The sequence below is a fragment of the Aspergillus wentii genome (genome assembly GCF_001890725.1).
Source record: "Aspergillus wentii DTO 134E9 unplaced genomic scaffold ASPWEscaffold_1, whole genome shotgun sequence".
NCBI classification, from domain to species: domain Eukaryota; kingdom Fungi; phylum Ascomycota; class Eurotiomycetes; order Eurotiales; family Aspergillaceae; genus Aspergillus; species Aspergillus wentii.
Window position 1 is genome coordinate 987,727 of NW_024467832.1, and position 19,189 is coordinate 1,006,915.

The window sequence follows — 19,189 nt, forward strand, 5'->3', positions numbered from 1 at the left end:
TCGAAAACTTCTCCGGACTCCGTATCATACCGTTCGATCCCAAACAACTCAGTCAGCATGTCTTTTCGAGGAGGAGGCCGTGGTGGCTTCGCCACAGGCGCCAATCGTGGTGGAAGCTTTGGTGGCCGTGGTGGTGAGCAGAGACAATGTGAAGCTTTGGAGGTGAGGTTACGGGCTAACGAAATTTTCGTCGGACAGGTCGCGGAGGTTTCCAGCCGTCATTCGGTCCACCAGCACAGGTCCTAGGTATATATAAACTTGTTTTATATTCAATGGGGTGATAGGTGACTAATGCTTTGGCAGAGATGGGTTCTTTCATGCACGCCTGTGAGGGAGAGATGGTTTGCGAATCGATCAACCCCAAGATTCCCTACTTCAACGCTCCTATCTACCTAGAGAACAAGGTACGACAATAAATGAAAGGAATTCATATGGGATATGCCCTTTGGGGCTAACAATTACGACAGACTCCTATTGGCAAGATCGATGAGGTTCTCGGTCCCATCAACCAGGTGTACTTCACCGTCAAGCCTCAGGAAGGCATTGTCGCAACCTCTTTCAAGCCTGGTGACAAGGTGTTCATCGGTGGCGACAAGCTGCTTCCCTTGGAGAAGTATGTGACATCCATTATCCAAATACCAAAAACATTACTGACTCGGCGATCTAGGTTCCTCCCCAAGCCCAAGGGCCCACCTGGTAAGACGACATTTCCAACTGCATGGTCCCTGTTATGGCAGTTATTAACACATGATAAACAGGTCCTAAGGTTAAGCGCGCTGGCGGTGCTGGAAGAGGCGGTGCCCGTGGTGGTCGTGGAGGCGCTCCCAGAGGACGCGGAGGTCCCAGAGGCGGAGGTTTCCGTGGTGGTGCCGGAGGCTTCTCCAGAGGCGGTGGCCGTGGAGGTCCCCGCGGTGGTGGTGGCTTCTCGAGAGGTGGTGGCCGTGGAGCCCCTCGTGGTGGTGGAGGCTTCCGTCGCTAGACAGTCTCTGTCTTGCCTAGTACTGTCTTATTATGGCGTTTGGGGAAATCGGGAGCTTTGCAGGAACCTTCTTTTTTCGACAATCTTGTGCATCCTAGGAAAAATTGCTGCTTCTCTTAACAGGGGCTGTAGAATATATCCAGCCATTGAATCGATGTCTTATGACAATAAGAAATCCTGCCAGAGCCTTTCGACCTAACTTTTCGCATCGTGTCGTGCCGGGTTTCCAGCTCATGATACGCACTGCTTCTTTTGGGAAAACTGACTATTTGACCCTCTTCATCACCGTATTCAGCCAGCCACATTCAACCATTAGACCTGAATCTTCAGTAGTCCCTTCATCTCGTATTCGTATGATTTTCGATATGCAGCGGACGGGAGCAACTTTATTCCATTGTGGCTTGGATGTGGCGTAGCCAATCACCGCCTCGAATAATGACGTCTAGTCTGCACTCGCCGAACCGTAGGCCTCTGTGCGTCTGTCAACACTTCCTTCGACCCAAGATTCTCTACCGAGCGGCCATCCAACTCCATTATTTCATCACTGTTTCCTCGCAACCCTTCTCTTAAACGTCGCAACTGGTGTGATTTGCAGCAAGCCTTTGCAGCATTTCTCGTTATCTGACATTCGTCTAAGCATGTCTCGCAGGACATCAACCATGGCGAGCAATTCTCCGAACAGCGGTAGCCCGTCTACGAGCGATGGTGGTAAGCTTGGAGCTCCCTGGTGCTCTACGGAAGGAGGCTTATTGATTGCAACAGGCCAGGAAAAGCAGAAATCGCTTCTTTCCGCAGAAACAGGTCACTTTAGCATGATCAGGTCAGTTTGATTTTTGCCGTCGGACGCTTAAAACAAGCATCTTACTGAATATTCGAAACAGGGCCTTGCACCTCGCGGATTTGGTTACTGAGCTCAATGGTAAGTGTTCGATGCTCTTAAGGAACGCTTTTTTGAAATGCTTGCTGACCGTACATTGTAATATAGGATTTTGTGGAGGCAAGCCGATACCTTGATTTCCGTGTTTATGCGAATTGCCGCTGACCGCTCCGCGAACAGTCATGTCTGTCTTCTCATCGATGCGATACTGTCTAGGAGAACCATCTGAACTTGGTGCAATCTGGGCCGCTCTTGCATTCATGCCTTTTGGCATGTTCTTCGATTTTATGGATGGGAAGATCGCCAGATGGAGGAAGAAGTCGTCTCTCATGGGCCAAGAACTTGATTCGCTAGCGGACTTGGTAAGCGGATCTCTTTTCGGGCTGTAAATCAGGGTGGCATTGACCGTTTCTTCTTCAGATCTCATTTGGACTTGCGCCCGCTGCCGCAGCGTTCGCCCTCGGAATCCGCACACCCGTGGATCACTTGTTCCTGACTTTCTTCGTTCTCTGTGGCCTGACACGGTTAGCTCGATTTAACGTGACTGTGGCCATTCTGCCCAAGGACAATACCGGCAAGTCGAAGTACTTTGAAGGCACACCTATCCCGACAACGCTGTCCATTGCGTCCTTCATGGCCTACTGGGTGTCGCAGGGCTGGATTCTCGACGACTTACCGCTGGGTCTTGTTGCCCAGGGTACGTCTTTCGAGTTCCACCCTGTGGTACTGATGTTTGTTCTACACGGTTGCCTAATGGTCAGCAAGTCGATACATATCCCCAAGCCATGAAGACTGTAATCTGGATAGATACGCGATTCAACTCGCCGTTTTTGGTTTCCGTTGCTCGATAGAAAAGGTTATTCTACGAAAAGTTATATACGAAAGGAAGCCAAAGCGAAAAGGGGACATGATGCATTTATTGAAGATAGTGCAATATATTGAAAAGTTGCTTGCATAGAGGCGCACATGTTTGAATATCATGTATAAGAATTTCAGTTTCGACTAGCTACGTAGTAAGAATTGAATACAGAAAACACCGATGAACACAGCGGCCAATCGTTTACATATAGCTGATACCTACTGCTTGGAAGATGGAATTCGGTTTCCGGTCAATATCAAGTCACTTTCAGTAATAATGATTAACCTTGCCGTATTGACTAACGCTGGCTGGATTAGAACCACGGCCCATGAAATGACCTTAATATGCAAAACCACGAGAACTGACATGACTGGTAAATTGCCAGACGAAACTCAAATCAGCCCAATGAAACATGAGGCTGATAGCCCCGACTATTTCCCGAGCAGTTCTCCCGTAGTTACACGAGGAAATAAGTTTACTAGATAAATCATGATCGGAATCAACGGCACGATCGACTTGATTCCCGGGTCTCTCTGTGTACGGAAATTCGGAAGCACATTGAGCAAACGTTCGGAGGAAAAGATCTAGAACGTCTGCTTGGCTGTGATTATATTAAACATGAAAACACTTGTACTGAATGGGTATGCAGCTGAAAAATGAGGACAGAAAAAGAGAAAGACGTGCGTCGGACTGGGTGGTGACAGGTTCTAGACCGGGCCGAAGGGTGTTTTGTTTCCCTTGACCGCGAATTCGATAGATCGAGGGCCATCAAACACAGAAAACAAGGGAAAGAAAAAAGCATTGGACCCTGTCCATTGAAAAACCAAAGATGATAAAAACAGTTCACATTTGTGGAGAGGATGGTTCTTTTTTTGGTTGGGTGGAGGATCTATTTACCTGCTACTACTATGCTGCTGACTATCAATACCAGATGGAGTATGGAGTTGCAACTCATTGAGTAAGTTGAGTCAGACATGGAAATATGGATATGGAGATTCTTTCCCATCTGTTTGCATCATTATTTGGGGATCGGCTTATAGGGCAACGAAAGCACAGAGACATTCGAGGATGAGTTGTTCAGTTGGGTATTATTTGTTATTTATTGCCATTTGCCTTTCTGACCATCTATTCCATCCCTTGCACCTGTGGCTGAGTTTATTCCAAAAAGCAACAAAGTGTAAACAGCTCTTCCAGAATGATTGATCTTCTCCTTGTAAGAAAGGCGGAATGCTTGATTTTTTACCCACGGAGTACTCCGGACGGGGGACGATTTGTCAATTGGCATGAAATTCGTCTTTTCATGTGCTGTTCGGCTGCTCAGCAATGGAATAATGTCAGTCAATGTTATGTTAATCAAATTGCAATTTGTAAGGGATGTATCATGTATGTATGCCATTGCAACATGCATACATACACCGATGAGTCTACGGATGTGTGGCAATTGGAAGTCCATAGTCCGTACTCTATACATACAGTACAACGGACACTCCGTATGTACATACATCCGTAGTCTTCACGAGTACTTTGTATACTCCGTAGCAACATGAACTATGCATATATTTCCGTGGCTTCAGCATTGCAGGTGGAATTAATATGTTTCAAGAGGGTCAGATACAGTCATTCCAATCTCGATGATAATTGCACATGATTTCTCCGGCAAGAAGCGAGATTGCGGATGTTTGGGAGGAGGCATGATTTCCCGTCTTTAGTCAGCGCATTTTAAGCATGATCTTAAAGTTATCATCTAGACACAATTACACATACGAAGCTGATTTTGATTATTTGATAACTCTTGATTTTATCCGTCTTCTCGTCTGCATTATCGAGTATAAACAGGGATATGCTGCAAAGTGCCTGGGCGTATGTATGTGATTACCTCATCAGGCACCGTACCTTAAGGTTACGTACCACTGGCCAGGGCGAGCTCCCAGTGGTCCAGGGTCTGGGTGGGTCTGCCAGGCAGAAGGAAGCCTGCATGATTTTTTTTACGGGGTATGGAGATCCGTAAAATAACCTGGCCCTGCAGGAGGGCTTCAGCTCCACCAGCCCGGGAGTGGCCGTCTGAACCCATGGAAAAAATGGGATAACAGCGTAAATATCATCATAATGACCGGGATCTAGCTACCAGGTAGCAAGAATAGACAGACACATATTACACAGATAGGATGGTCAATCCTTAACTCAGAACTCACCTCATGCCAGAGGACATTGAACGGTGGCCATACAATCTGAACAATTCAGCGTTAATTTGACGCCTGACCAAAGACGGGAAGGAAAGTGGTCCATCCTCCGGAAAATTCCCGGTAATTGGCCAGCGGCTACGCAGGATCAAAAGAAATGGCCCTCTTCAAGGATTTTATTTTTTAGGCTGTGAAAGTCGACTCGCTTGCGGAACCTCGGCGGGAAAAGAAGAGATAACCGCACAGCCACGCCGTTCGAAGACAAGGCCTCGTCAGCGTACTAGCAAATATTAGTTAAGCTATGTGGTAGGATTTCTTCACACCTTTTAAGACTTAAGAGCGCTATGTACAGAAACAGAACAGCGGAGCAAGGAAGCGATTATTGTTCAATGGCATACATACATAATGGCAATAATATCCGCCGGTTTTCCTCCTCTCCGCCCATCATTGGTGCTTTGAAACCCCCTTAGAGCTCGAGTCGTAGAGAGGCACACATGATGATGCACACCCACTATTTGTATAGAGAGATCCAGCTTAATCTACAAAAGGCATGCAACAATATCATCGGATCTCTCTCCCTTCATCTCCCATGTGGTGGCTACACATGCTGGCATGCTCTGTTTATCTCCTTTCTTCTTCTTCTTTTTTTTTTTTTCTACAATCGTAATCCCCTGTATTATCCACGTCACCCGTTCTCTGGTAAGTGTGTATGGAGCGTACCAGACCTGCGATGTACATCATCCCCTCTTTTCATTAATACAGCGCCGCCACAGAGAGTCGCACCAGACGACAGCATTGCCGCATGCAGTTTAGCGCATGCCAACAACGACTCCATTCCAGCAGCCCGTGTGTCTGCAAAGGGGAATGGATCGCCGTACCCCTGGGACCTCACGCACGGGAGGTGGCTTATGTAACGAAATGCAGCCCCCTGGCTGGTCCCGGCAAAAATACAGTAAGCGGGATGTAAACTTACCGTTCTTGCTCAACCCAGGGTCAGGAGCCGTTCGGGACCCGACCTCTTTCGTCCTTCGTTCTGCACCCCCATACACTTAGGTTCTTACTGTTTGTTACTGACTCTTCCCCCCCCCCTTCTTCTGCAATACCGTCACTCTCCTCCATCGTCACTCTCGCTCATTTCCTACTCACTCAGTCATTCTCTCAACATCTTTTTTTGCTAGGCAATTTCTTGTCACCACCCGTCCTTTTTTATTTTATTTTATTTTTATTATTTTTCGTTTCTTACACACATCCACCTCACCCCCAGTACGACAAACTCTCCTTGCCCTCCCTTTGCATAGTCGCTTCGGTTTCTTCTCTCCTCCAGGCCCTTCCCTCCAGTCCCTCAAAGACACACTCTCGTTCATTCTTTCGGGCGGGTTTGGCTCCTGTGGCTCTTTCATTAATCTTCCTCCTTCGACTTGCCATTGTTTGATTATCACCCTTAAGAAAAAAGGACCCGACACACGACCCTCCTATCTCCTCACACCCTTCAGCCTCTCGACAATTCGTCCCCTTAACCTTGGATTCTTCTCTCCAAACCGGTTCGCTGTCTTTCAACGACAGGAGGCTTCCGAATTTTTGGGGTGCATAGTGTTTGGTCGATTGCTCCGCTCGTCGAGGTCGCTCATTTCAATCTCCCGGTAGATTAGGGGAGTGTGAAACACCCGGTCCTAAAAGTCTGTTGTTCCCTCCCAGGAACCCCGTCGACTCCAGACGAGCCGTTTCTTGCACTACATCACCATCCTATCCTCTCTCATCCATCAACCATCGCTATACCTCGTCGAACACGTCAATAGGATCCCGTCGATACGCTTGCGGAGTCATCCTCTCGGAGAGAGAGACTCAACAAAGGGGTTTATAACAAACACGGAAGTTTACAAGGGTTACGCGGGTCGTCCCTTATATTTCCATCAATCCAATCAGTGCCTGGGGCAGGTACTCAACTATATTACTACCGTCGACAATCGTCTAGACACAACATGAAGTCTTTCACAATGCGCTCGGCTTTGGCGCTCACAGCCTTGCTATTCCTATCCAATGCCCCAGCCGCCATCGCCGACACGTCAGAGGGTTGTTTCACAAGTTCGGACGGCTTGGAAGATCAAGGGCCTTACACATATCAAAGTACAGGTTATTGCCAAGAGAAATGCAAGGGTAAAGATTACGCTGTATATGCTCTGTGGAAGGGATCGAATTGTCTGTGTGGAAACTCAATCCCGCCATCGTCATCAAAGACCAAGGACGACGACTGTGACGTCTCGTGTGATGGTTGGCCCCAAAGCAAATGTATGTTCCAATCCCTAACCTCGCTCATGCGTGACTCTTGCTAACGACATGATACTGCAGGTGGTGGTAAGGAAGCATATGCCGTTTTCCTCACAGGTCTCAAATCAGATGTCTCGACATATTCATCAAGCTCAACTTCGACCACTGATGGCAACCCCACATCGACCGACCAAAGCGCGGCTATTACACAATCCGGACAGACAGTAGTCGTCACTGCTGCCAGTCAAACCAGCGCAGATGCAAGCAAAGGTTCAAGCAAACCAAACACTGCAGCCATTGCAGCGGGTGTCGTCGTCGGAACAGTTGGATTCTTCGCCCTTGCTGGAGCTGCATTCTTTCTCTACCGCTTCAAGAAGCGCAAGTCTGTTGAGGACCAGTACCGCCGAAACGCAGCCATTGACAACTTCGGCAAGCCAATGACCACCAACTCGGCATCTGACTCGCGATTTGACGGTGACTTTATGGCCCAACGACGCCAAAGCAATGGCAGTATTGATGACGACCAAGACTTCTCGCGTCGAATCCTGCAGGTAAGGAATTGGTCAAATACGTGAATGAAAGCGATAGCCGACTGACGCGATAATAGGTGACCAATCCCGATCGAAGATAATCTCGTCCGACCAACTGTCGAATGTCGTTCGAACCACCGGGCGATGATAACGGCTGTCCGATGTATCTTTTCCTCCGTCATCCACAACGATTGGTATATGTCATATTCGAATTTATTCCACCTTCGCTAGTCCAGTTTTTTATTGCTTTATGAGAGCTCTTTTTTTCTTGCACGGGTTTTTTAGCGGCGCTATGATATCTGGAAGGCATATTAAGCAGACAAGTTCTCTGTCACCTCCCGGGTGCACTCAACCTCTGCCTGCAATAGCCGGGTTTTCTGGAAGCTATGGTGCTTTATACCTTTTGATTTTCTTTGTTTCGCCTACGACCTGGGCAACTATGACGACTGAATGAGCGTGGTTCCTGGAAGCCTACCAGGTAGGCTTCTCTCCAGGGTTACATTGCGGAGGGGTAAACAACCCTCGAGGTCCGCCGGAGATCAACCTGGAATACCCCGTCATGGATGTCGTCAATATGGCTTGTACGGTTTCTGGGAGGGTCAGTTGGACCCGGGAGGTCTGTCAGTGAACTTGTATTTTGAAAAGGCGTTTTGATGTTGGCAGTGTATTGATGCTTTCTTCTGTGAACAGAATCTTTTGATTTATCTTACTTACCCTTATTTTTACTCCTTTTGAGCTGGGTCCCCCTTTCATTACATTTCTTTTCGTGTGACGTGTTTATCTGACTACGGTCTGTTGGTTGCGGTGCCTGTCTCCCTAATCTTGTATGTGTTTTCGGATGGGAGTTGTAAGTAGGGAGATGCTGGTCTGTAGTTAATATGAAGTGGCAGATACTTCTGCTCTACATATGAACACCTAGTTATATACATTAATGCTATACCTTATGGGGTACTCGAGATATGGTGTATTGATAACCTCTCAACGATCAGTCATGCTCGTCCATTCATCAACCCTATAGCTTCTGTCGCTGTCGGCTTATGCGAAGCCTATAGAGCCATCATGCCATCCATCCCATTGTCTGTCTCTATGATCCATCTTCTCTTCTGACTACAGTCCCGTCAGTCTCGTGCATTAATTGGTTCTGTGGAAGAGTACAAGTTGATCCATAGTCACTCCATGTCTGAATTCTCGATCTCATGGTTAAGGTGAATATGCTGAACATGTGCTGTCATCTACACTCTTCTATGTGACATAATAGACAGACAGTGTAGTCTGAAATGCTCTATACTTACACATGGCTGTATAGCCATCATCACCTTGGCTAGTTCTGTACAATTACGCTTCTCTTCGATTCATAGTCCATCAAATCGACTCAACCTGAAACTCGATTCTGTTAGCTGGTGGACCTAGGTAGCGCGTGTCAGTTGTTTGGGTAATCGAGGAATATAATCCCCAAGCAATGTAAGACAGTGAAAGTATAGAGATAGAGGCATTTGTATGACTAGCAGGTCTTGTTCATCGTTACTTTCTTGGAGGAGGGAGAGTTGAGAGAGAGATGGATTCGTGTTTTGTCTCTCACTGGCATCGAGAAAAAGAAAAAGGAACGCATGGCGCAATCTTCCATTTCTCACGGTAGTCCCTCTTCTCGTTCTGGCTTGGAAGATCCCATCCCTTTCTAGAATTGTCATGACCGATCTGTGGACATAGGGCTGGTCGTACGGTGTCTTTTCTGTGGACTTGTATATATGCCTTCTCTTTGTCATCTGCGCCTGCTGACAAAAGTCAGACGAAAGATCTCTATGGATGCTGGTGTCCATCAGGTCTAAGTGGCTTGGTTGGTGCATGTTTGACAAAACAGTTAGTCTGGCTGTTGATGGAATTGGTCTTGACTTAGGGACAGATGGTTTCTCTTGACGTCACTTGTGATGGCTTTTGCTTTACAAGATTGGATGTAAGTGGGGTGTAGGTAGGCAGATTCAGATATCTGCCTTGAACAGCTGGACACAAGAATAGGACAGTCAGGGTGGGTAGGAGTTAATATATAGCTATATTTTAATACAGAGCGTCTACCTAGGTTTATCAGCCATTGGATAAATAAAGGCTGCAGGTGATAGATAGAAGCTTCCGGCGAGGTTAAGAGGTAGTATTGTCTGAATATACATCATATAATGTGTATGTCGAGTCATTGACTGGCTTGTATGGAAGCTTTCTTCTGCTGGCATTCTTTGTGCGATACATTCAGGCAGATATACCGAGATGGCTATTACCATCCCGACATTTTGGGTTTATATTTTCTGGGGATATGAAGAGCTAGTGAGAGGAGTGCACCTAGATATATAGTTAGTAGCCATATCAGCATCATATAAAAAGCCATCTATGTTTCTGTCTGGTTTATCATAAAGGAAGGCTTCCGTAAAGTCGAATATTGGAGTTGGTAACTACCTCATGAAGATTTCAGTATACCAACCCCCTTGGAGTATAAAATTGACAGAGGATTGATCTGTTGAACAGGACTATATCTATATCCTTTTGATCATGCATGAGATTAGTGGGTAATAATACTGAAGCATATACCAGTGACTTGGAGATTTTCAGTATCAGATGCATGGTATGCTCATGATATATCGAGGAATACCATAAAGCATATATAATGATGTTTTAATCCTTATACCCAGTACCATATCCAATGGAGTGCTATGTTTGCCTCTGTCAAGCAAAGTACTCGGGCTGAACGTCATACATCAGTCTAATATATCGATAAATATTGCTTTTCTGCTTGCTTCATGGGCTGATGAGGCAACATACCTGATAAGTATAGGTCCATAGCAGCCATCTTGACATGCCTATCTATCCATGAAGGCTATCGACAGGCAATACTCCTTCGAGGCAACCCAACAAGCAACCATCTCAGTTGAACAACAAACAAGGCTTCGAGTCAATGCTTTGGAATAATACCTTCTCGGTTCAAGTAGTACACTCTTCGATATTATATTTCTATATAAAGCCATCACTGCCATTCTGGATATAGAATATAAATGAAGTTCTCCTCACCTATAATCTCACATCAGAGAACAAAAGTAAAGCCTTATGCCATCTACTTTAATTAAGCTAAACGGCCCCAATGTGGCTATATCAACGATTGAGTTCCTGTTCATTCAGCCTTCAACTCACATAAGCAAGGCCGGCTATAATATTGCTTGATATAGCCTGTAAATGACACATCGCATCGGCATCAAATTACCCCGACTATAGCAAACAATAACGCAAACAGGGATCATCCATGAATGCAGCCTCCATTCGGACCGATGATATTCCCATGTCCGATATCTCCATCGGCCTTTCTCGGGGTTAATGCGGCGAGCTGGATGTGTACGGAGTAGATAATATGTCCGGTGACAGATGACCTCATTGTACATGCATACAGAGTGTGGTGTATACGTACTCATTGCCTAGCTTGCCTATCTGGGTATGTACTCTGTCGAAACCAACAGAAAGGAGTGCCGGTGATTGGTAGAAAGACAACGGGATCGACTGGGAGATTCGATCTGAAACAGTTATATATATCTTTTGGGATGTTGGGATGAATGTTTTATTGGATGAGGGCAAATGACTCTCAGCTAGTTAGGATTCATGGGACTGGGATGTGGTAGAGGGCTGGGCTGGTGTCAGTGGCTGGCTATTGAGAGTCTGAAGGCAGCTCGTGATGGTATCCGCAATGGGAATCGTCTTAGATATACAGAGTAGACTGTAGAGAGAGCAAAAGGAGTGATCTGAAGAGTTACTCCGCCACGGGACGATGGAGATATCCACTCGTTTCAGAAAATCCCTAATCTCCTGATCACTGATGTTCGAGGCAGAATCCGTGTGTTTGGATATTCCCACGAGGATTCCATTAGACTCCATCGAGACTCCATTATTGAGGCTGATGTCTGGATAGCTTCACCGCCCGTGTTTTGGTTTAGTCACAACAGGCTGTGCTCTGATTGGCTGATGGGCTGGAGTCCACGACGGGACGAATTGAGCATCAGCACTGACCAGGAGATGAATCATGAATCCAACTTTGATCTGTCTCAAATGTCAAATACTCAAATTCAAATTTGAGTTGAATGATTTGAATACTAATCACGGATGGAATTATCCTCCGTCCTCTCCCCCTTTTTTTCTGTCTGGTTCTGGATTTGGATATTTGCTTTTTCGCAATCCTGCCACTCCACCACTACTCCACAGTCCGGGATGTTTCCCTGACTCCAACGGAGGCGTGGGAGTTTTTCCGGTGACTCGGTCTGGATGTACACTCTGTCACTCTGTCGTCTGCACATGCGGTTATTATATCGGGCCAGCCCGCTCAGCGCTCCAACTGCATTGGGAGTGTGTACTCTTTGCTTGTGATTCCATCTTATGATAGTCGATTGAATAGGAGACTATGGACGGAATCGTCCGCCCGTAGGATTCCGCCATCCGCACTGGATCAACCCTAGTCTTAGTCGAAAAAAAGTGATGATGATTGACAGATTGACAAGTCTACTTCCATAGTCCTTAGCAGTGCTAAATTGACAAATAACGGAATGACAGAAAATTAAACGAAGTTCGCCGCCTGAGGCACCAACAAGGCAGATTCCCCCTCATCTCCATCGGGGCGCAGTCAAAACACAAAAAGAATTCACCCGTTTCAAACCGGTTCGACCAGTTCGTGTTTCAGCAGTTTCCATGCATGATTTGCCATGCATGCTCAGGACTTGGGGAATGTAAAGGTTGATGCTTCTATTCTTGTCTTCCCTGTTGCCATGCAGTCTGACACTTGGCTTGGTACTGCGCATACTTTATGCTTGATGATGGTCAACTGTCAGACAAACCAGGCAAGGGATTCGGGCCCGAGGGAGAGACCACACTAAACAACTAAAGCAGAACTAAAGCAGGACTACGGACGGAACAAGACTTAGACCACCTTCTATTATGTGGACTGAATATTGATTTCATTAATTGCATTAAAAGAGGTTGAGGCTCCGGGTGACTGTCTGGAAGCTTGGACGGGATCTATTCCTACCGATATTCGGATCGTCTTCCCCGGTTTTCTTTCTCATTTTTTAGAGTCATATGTTAAATGGTTAAGCATCGAGCATTGATATCTACAGACAAAGAGCAAGTGGATAGATAGAAAAGCCAATTCGATCAGGATGAATAGAATAAAAGACTACACGATAGTGCTTACTCTGCATGTTTGGGATACAGCCAACTCTACAAGAATAGCATACTCAGGGGGTTCATTGGAAAGGATTCAGGATTGGATTGGATTTTCATCACAATTCCAACTATCGGGTATTGTCCGTTTAGTTTTACAATAAAGGAGAAGTTGAATGTTCAATGGCAATCAATGAATCAATCCCATTCTCCACACACGAGGGGATCTGGAATCATGATTATGATTGAGATGTGTGTAACCTGCCTGACCGCTGAGGCAGTGTCAGGGCTGAATGCCAAAAGGTTAAACTGCAGAATCTGATACAGCCCTCCTGCATGCCATATTATATTATTAGAATCATCAGTCCATCACGAGGATATACATGATTCAACCTTTTTGATTATGATTTTTTATTCTGAAGCCAATGACAATAACATCTTGATTGTCTGTTGGTTACTGTATATTTGTCTAAATACCGTATCAATACGGTCCACCAGGATTCAAATCCCGGTCGTGCTTGGGTCGACCCTTTTCACGTGACTGGTCCTGAACCAGTGCCTGCCCGTTGGGCGCTTTCCCGAATGGTCTTTGAGTTGTTCCCAGTATTCAGACAACCACACTATTAGCAGCAGGAATAGCATCCCAGTAGTTTATCTTCAAGGCAGAAACCGTTGACGCCTTCTACTCCGTGCATTTTACACTCCAATATTGATTTCCCTCTACTCATTACACACACCGTTTGTTTATCTCGCACTCGACTACCAAACCAGACACAGATTAAGTTCGCAATTTGTCATCCAATAATCTCGTTCCTACTGGACCACTATTTTTGTTGCTCGTTCGGGCTCGGAAAAGCTTGTCATTGGTTGGCGGTGGTTAATCTCAAGTTACCCGCCATGGGGAGAGATCCGAGAGTCTACTAGTCTTAGTCTACATCGCAGTCTACAGTACACTTTCCAGTAGTAAAATAAAAGTAACATGTTCATAACATTTTCTGCTGCTGTACTGGAATGTGCATATAATAATATATTCATATTAATATATCTATATATTTATTATATTCATGTCTGTCAGACTCTACTGCTTAGATCATCGCGATGAAACAAGCTAGAGCACCCATTCCAGCTCCCGGGTGGCAGAGCCGCCATCCATCCAGACAGCTGCCCCACAGGGCTGGATATGCAGATGTATCATGTGTTATTCTCTACACACCTACAGAGTATGTCCAAAGTGTGTACAGTATGCAGTATGTATAGCTGTTTCAGAATGCTACATACATGCAGTCTATATTAATTCATAATCATTAATATAATCATATTGCACAGCCAGAGTCAGATTCGATAAGATATACCGAACACAGTTAGTCTGGCCAAAGTCGAGAATTCAAATCAATCGAGAAAGCTCTGCGATGTTGTACAAACTAGTCGGGGGTGGAGTGGACACTGACCAGAGGTAAAGATTGCTTGGCAGGGCACCGTTGGAGGCTTTGATTTGAATTAATTCCGCTAGAAATGCTTTTCATTTGTCAGTGGAGCCGAGCAAAATATTAAATGGTTTTTTGAAAAAAAAAAAATAATAATAATGAAAAAGGAATAAAATCCATAATCGACATAACTAACCAGCCGGAACGGAATTGAGGGGGGGAACTCTGAAGTGGCTCCATCCTGGCAGTGCCTAACCACGCTAATCACCGACTAGGGCTAGTCCGCCTGATTTTAGCCGCATTTCCACCGGGTCTGGCGCAACCCTATCTCGAGACGGCCCTATGACCAGGTGTCAAGGAGCCGCGCTAAGCTAGGGGCCCATTTTTAATCCACCAGTGAGCCCTGGACGGTGGGTCAGTTCTTTTTCTTTTCTTTTTCTTTTTTTACTTTTTATTATTTTTTTTTTCTCTTTCTTTTCTCTCTTTTTATTTGTGTCAGTAGGCTCTGCGGCAGGACACAGTGAACCAAGGTTCCAGCATGTACTGAAAAGGGAAATAGCTACAAAGTTAATATACACATGAGAATACTGTACATAAAATAATAAACAGGTATAAAATAAATGCAACCAATCACAGCGCCCTCCCAACCAACACACAGGATTCCAATCCTGCCTCTCGAAATAGAATCGTTAGAGCTGACGGGATCGTCTCCAGACGCCAATGACAATTATCTGTGCTTCCAACCCAACTGGAACCGTTGGAATCATGGAATGTCATTATTTGGCCCATTGCCAGTGCGCCTCAGCCGCAATCCAGAAAAAAACCCACTCCTCCTCTCCTAGTGCCTCCCCATACAACAAATCCTAGTCTGCCTTGGCCGTACCTTTTCCTCTTCGGGCTGCTGTTCTTCAATTTCTCCTCCGACATAGCCCTGTAGGATTGATGATGATCACCCTGCAGACTGGCTGTCGGGATCATCCTGTCGCTTACTACAATCTCCTTCTTTTCGATATTATGGCTCTTTCTAGTGTCGATTGGCTGACTCGGTACCTCGCATATCCTCCGGAGGCTCTATATCCTTCCTCTTCGCCTCCCCAGTTCTTCTTCCTCATCGCCCTCCGTTTCAGATCGTCGCTTTTTCTCTTCTTCTCTCATCTCTTCTAATCTTCATCTCTGCGCCTCCCCCTGGGCCCTTCTAAGCCTTCCTGTCCCTTGACTTGCATATGCGAGGCATTTTCCTCTAACTTCTTCCTGTTTTTTTAATTTTATTTTTTTTTCTGCCGTATACTATTATTACATCACAGCCCACTTCTCCCCTCCATCAGGCTTATTTCCTCAGAGATGCCCAGACGATCGGCTTCAGGAACAGAAACTATATTATCCCCCCACTCGCCAATTCATCTTCTGTCTGTCATCAGCAACAACAACATCTCTTCTAATCCAACAACATCTACAAAACCTTCTTCATCCATCTCATCCTCTTCCTCCACCATGCGTCGAAGCGGCTCAACCACCACTGCGGAGATCCCTCTGCCCATCACCTACACTCCCACCACTCATCGCATCAGCAAGGCCAAGAAGGGCAAGCGTGTCCATGCTTGTGAATTCCCCGGTTGCAACAAGGTCTTTACCAGAGCTGAGCACAGAAGGTAATGCCTCTTGTCTATCCGTCTCCTCCAACCTATCTAACAATCTATTCCTCAGACGCCATGAGTTGAACCACAACCCCGAGGCCCTCTTCCGCTGCACCAACCGTGGCTGCAAGAAAGCTTTCCACCGTCCTGACCTTCTGGCTCGTCACATGGAGCGACAGTATGTTCTATCCTTCCCCTAATACACCCCAAACACAAAGCTAACAGCTTCCAGCGTTCTCGAGGCACAGATGGACAACACCGTTCAATGGGAACAGCAACACCACCACCACATGGTCTCTGAACCCCATCATATCACCAAATACGCTCCTGTCAGCCCTGCTCCTTCCTACCTGCCTACAACACAACAAAACACCATGTCTATCGGATCCATCGTCGCTCCTGGCATCCACCCTGATCTCGCCAACGACTGCTACATGTGGAACGGAATGGACATGCCTCTGCAGCCCCGTACTCCTATCTTCCAACACCACATCCAGGATTCCACAGAAGAGAACCACTTCTACTCGTCCCCGGAGGCTTGCCCCTCTCCGTCCTCCGATGGCGCTACCTTCTCTCTCGCCTCCTACCCCCGGTCTTCCGTCTCCTCCACCCCAGCGACTACCATTGAGCACTACCCCGAGAACATCCTGGACAATGACTTGACCTCTTCGCCACTCCCAACTCACGCCAATCTGCGCTGTTGGGGACCTGACGCAAACTTGGTTTCAATCCCTCTCCAGGAAGACCTTCTCCACCATCCTGTAAGTTGCCTCTGAATAATATTCGCCATCATGAACCAACAGCTGACTCAGAATACAGCAACCTATCCACTACCCTTCTCCCAACTGGGCTCCTGCCGATCACCAGTCATACGATGACCAGACCCTCCCGTCCATTGAGCAATTCCAAGCTCCCATGGGCTGGAAGGCCTGGACTCTGTGAACAATTCCACTCAAAAAAACCATTAAAAAGAAGAAAAAAAAGAGCATCTGATCTGGTCGCACCGGAGTTTTTATCAAATCGCCATTCCAACCGGAATTCATGAGCCGGAGAAATAACGATTCAAAAAATTTCCTACATACACATATACCCATGGGAAGGAAATTACTTCTTCCCTTTGTTTGTTTCTTTTGCCTTTTATATTTCCTTGTGTTGAATTTCCTTTGTCCTTTTCCTTTGTCAAGCCATGTCTTTATGAATTGTTCTGATCTACGCTTTATACCATTGTCTGTTTATTTTTCTGATTAGCAGCCAAACGTCTCTCTTTTGTTCGTCCTTCGTTTAGCATATACCCATTCATATATGATCTTTGGGTTTTTATAAAGCGCCTGTATATATACGCATTACCTTTTTACTCTTCTGATCTGCCTGTCTTGTTATACTTAGATATCTTTATACTACAGTTTTATACTACGTTTATTGAAATTTTGACCGAGTGGCGTTTCTTCCTGCTTTATTTCTTATCTGATAGGATTTTTTTCATACCTTTATCTTTTTATATCTGGTGGATATGCATTCGGGTATGGTGTTTTATGCTTTGGATTTACTTCATCTGTCTTAGACTAGAATTGATAAACCTGATGTCATTTTTTATATTTAGTTCTGTCTTATTATCCATGTGCTGATATACCAAACTCAATTGCTATATACTTATGCATATCTACAGCTCATCAGTCATAACCTAACGTATACTATATCTCATGAATGTCACTTTTGGCTGGAATAACCCTCCAGCACCATCCGCACCAACTGCGCTGCTGTCTCTCCTCTTCCCGAGTAAGGTACTTGCCCGTTTCGCGCTCATCTTCATGCTCGACCACACAGGCACCAACCGTAATGCGCTTCTTCGCTTTTTGTTTCACGACTCCCCCGATTCCGACAATTTCCTGTCTAAAGTATCCAGGCTGCTCGTCGCCGTGGTTATGGGAACCGTGTAGATCGTGGAAATTCGTAGACACTCCATCGGAGCCACATTCCACCTCTAGTTCGATTTCTTGAGCTGCTAGGCAGTCTTCACCCCGACCGCATTTAACCCCCTGACAACCTTCACCGATCCCCGTCCCTAGACCACCCAGGTACGTGCTGTAGCGAGTGCGCCATGTCCATACTCGACGATAAGTGGTGTCGCTGTTACGGATCATCTGTCCGCACGGGTGACAAAGCCAGACTGCATCGTCGCACGAGCACGGAGTACGCATAAATGCAGACGTGGTAAAGCTGGAGGCAGAGGGAACGGCAGAGGAAGTTAAATGACGTTCTAATGGTGCCGTACAGCAGGTGGTGCAGAGACGACGGACGCGGTTCTTGAACATGGCTGTCGTCGGAGGTTTAATCGTGCAGTTCTAAATCAATGCATTTTTTAGTCCCAGATCACCTCGTGGTCCATGGAGTGGGTCTATCTATACCCTGCATACGACCCTAGAGCACCTCCGACATTCTGCAACCATATCCCGAGCACATTTACCAACCTTACCGCTGGTAAGTCTTCCGGACTCCACAGCACCCTTGCTCAAGAGTCGGATCACGGACTTGACGCTATCGGGGATAGCCGCCCCGCTAGACAGCATATCCGATAGCGTCTCGATATACTCATTCTCACAGCGCAGGGTCTGTTTCACCAGCTGCTGGCGGCATGGAGTCAGGTTCGCATGAAACTGACGGCACGTTCGGGAAAGGGCATGGAGGGTATTTAGATCCACACGTCGGGCGATCTCCGTGACGATCCTGGGGGTCTTGGTGTTAGCACGACGCAGAGCCAAACTCTAGAATGAGCTGGTTCATCGGTGTTCCATACGGATAGCAGCTCAAGGCAGCTGAAAAGGCATTTCGGTTGGGTGTTTGTTCCTGTTCCGGAGGGGTATGAGGGGTACTATCGCATGTCAGATCGGCGGAGGGGTGATCGTCCGACGAGGTCTCCATAGGGTGAGAAGGTAGATCCGAGCCCACAACCGTCAGCCTCGATAATGAAGGTTTTCCCGGCTCGGTATAGGAGTGGAATAGGGAGTCGGGGCCCTGAGGAAGGCGATGCTCGTCGAACGCATCATTGTCAAAGTCGACAAACACTACCATCCTGCTTCCATCAGATGAAGCGGGGAAGAGATCCGTGGGATCCAGAAGACTGGGAAAGTTAGACCAAAAAGTCAAGCATCGATGAGACACAAGATGAATTTGATATCAGGCCAGCTGATCCATGGAATGTGAAAGAGATGTAAATGAGATAGCTGTAGTGACGTGGCTATGATTGATACTCCTGCTTCCACGGA

At 46.4% G+C, this 19,189-nt stretch overlaps 4 protein-coding genes across 4 annotated transcripts; 3 read left to right on the forward strand and 1 right to left on the reverse strand.

Annotated features, from left to right (window-relative positions):
- Positions 1-5: 5 nt before the first annotated feature.
- Positions 6-2,967, forward strand: ASPWEDRAFT_144970 (uncharacterized protein). The gene is made up of 11 exons (XM_040829478.1): positions 6-133; positions 199-246; positions 304-404; positions 468-617; positions 767-941; positions 980-998; positions 1,617-1,687; positions 1,742-1,799; positions 1,861-1,898; positions 2,037-2,218; positions 2,277-2,967. Exons 1-11 carry the CDS (start codon positions 58-60, stop codon positions 2,643-2,645), a joined length of 1,287 nt encoding a protein of 428 aa, XP_040694046.1. The 5' UTR covers positions 6-57; the 3' UTR covers positions 2,646-2,967.
- A 3,922-nt stretch (positions 2,968-6,889) lies between these two features.
- ASPWEDRAFT_22559 (WSC domain-containing protein) lies at positions 6,890-7,791 on the forward strand (the record flags this gene model as incomplete). The annotated part of the gene is made up of 3 exons (XM_040832351.1): positions 6,890-7,181; positions 7,242-7,711; positions 7,768-7,791. The coding sequence occupies 3 exons, from the start codon at positions 6,890-6,892 to the stop codon at positions 7,789-7,791; spliced, it is 786 nt and encodes a 261-aa protein (XP_040694047.1).
- Positions 7,792-15,545: 7,754 nt separating this feature from the next.
- On the forward strand, positions 15,546-17,243 carry ASPWEDRAFT_206079 (uncharacterized protein). Its single transcript, XM_040832278.1, has 4 exons — positions 15,546-15,941; positions 15,997-16,104; positions 16,159-16,687; positions 16,746-17,243. The coding sequence occupies exons 1-4, from the start codon at positions 15,634-15,636 to the stop codon at positions 16,866-16,868; spliced, it is 1,068 nt and encodes a 355-aa protein (XP_040694048.1). The 5' UTR covers positions 15,546-15,633; the 3' UTR covers positions 16,869-17,243.
- A 374-nt stretch (positions 17,244-17,617) lies between these two features.
- On the reverse strand, positions 17,618-18,995 carry ASPWEDRAFT_47218 (uncharacterized protein; the record flags this gene model as incomplete). Its single annotated transcript, XM_040836926.1, has 3 exons — positions 17,618-18,268; positions 18,332-18,650; positions 18,721-18,995. 3 exons carry the CDS (start codon positions 18,993-18,995, stop codon positions 17,618-17,620), a joined length of 1,245 nt encoding a protein of 414 aa, XP_040694049.1.
- Positions 18,996-19,189: the final 194 nt, after the last annotated feature.

Coding starts and splice junctions, on each gene's coding strand:
- ASPWEDRAFT_144970 (XM_040829478.1), top strand. CDS start 58: ATGTCTTTTCGAGGAGGAGGCCGTGGTGGCTTCGCCACAGGCGCCAAT. Junction 1,899..2,036: donor TTTGGTTACTGAGCTCAATG/GTAAGTGTTCGA, acceptor CTCCGCGAACAG/TCATGTCTGTCTTCTCATCG. Junction 2,219..2,276: donor TTGATTCGCTAGCGGACTTG/GTAAGCGGATCT, acceptor TTTCTTCTTCAG/ATCTCATTTGGACTTGCGCC.
- ASPWEDRAFT_206079 (XM_040832278.1), top strand. CDS start 15,634: ATGCCCAGACGATCGGCTTCAGGAACAGAAACTATATTATCCCCCCAC. Junction 16,105..16,158: donor GCTCGTCACATGGAGCGACA/GTATGTTCTATC, acceptor AACAGCTTCCAG/CGTTCTCGAGGCACAGATGG. Junction 16,688..16,745: donor AAGACCTTCTCCACCATCCT/GTAAGTTGCCTC, acceptor CTCAGAATACAG/CAACCTATCCACTACCCTTC.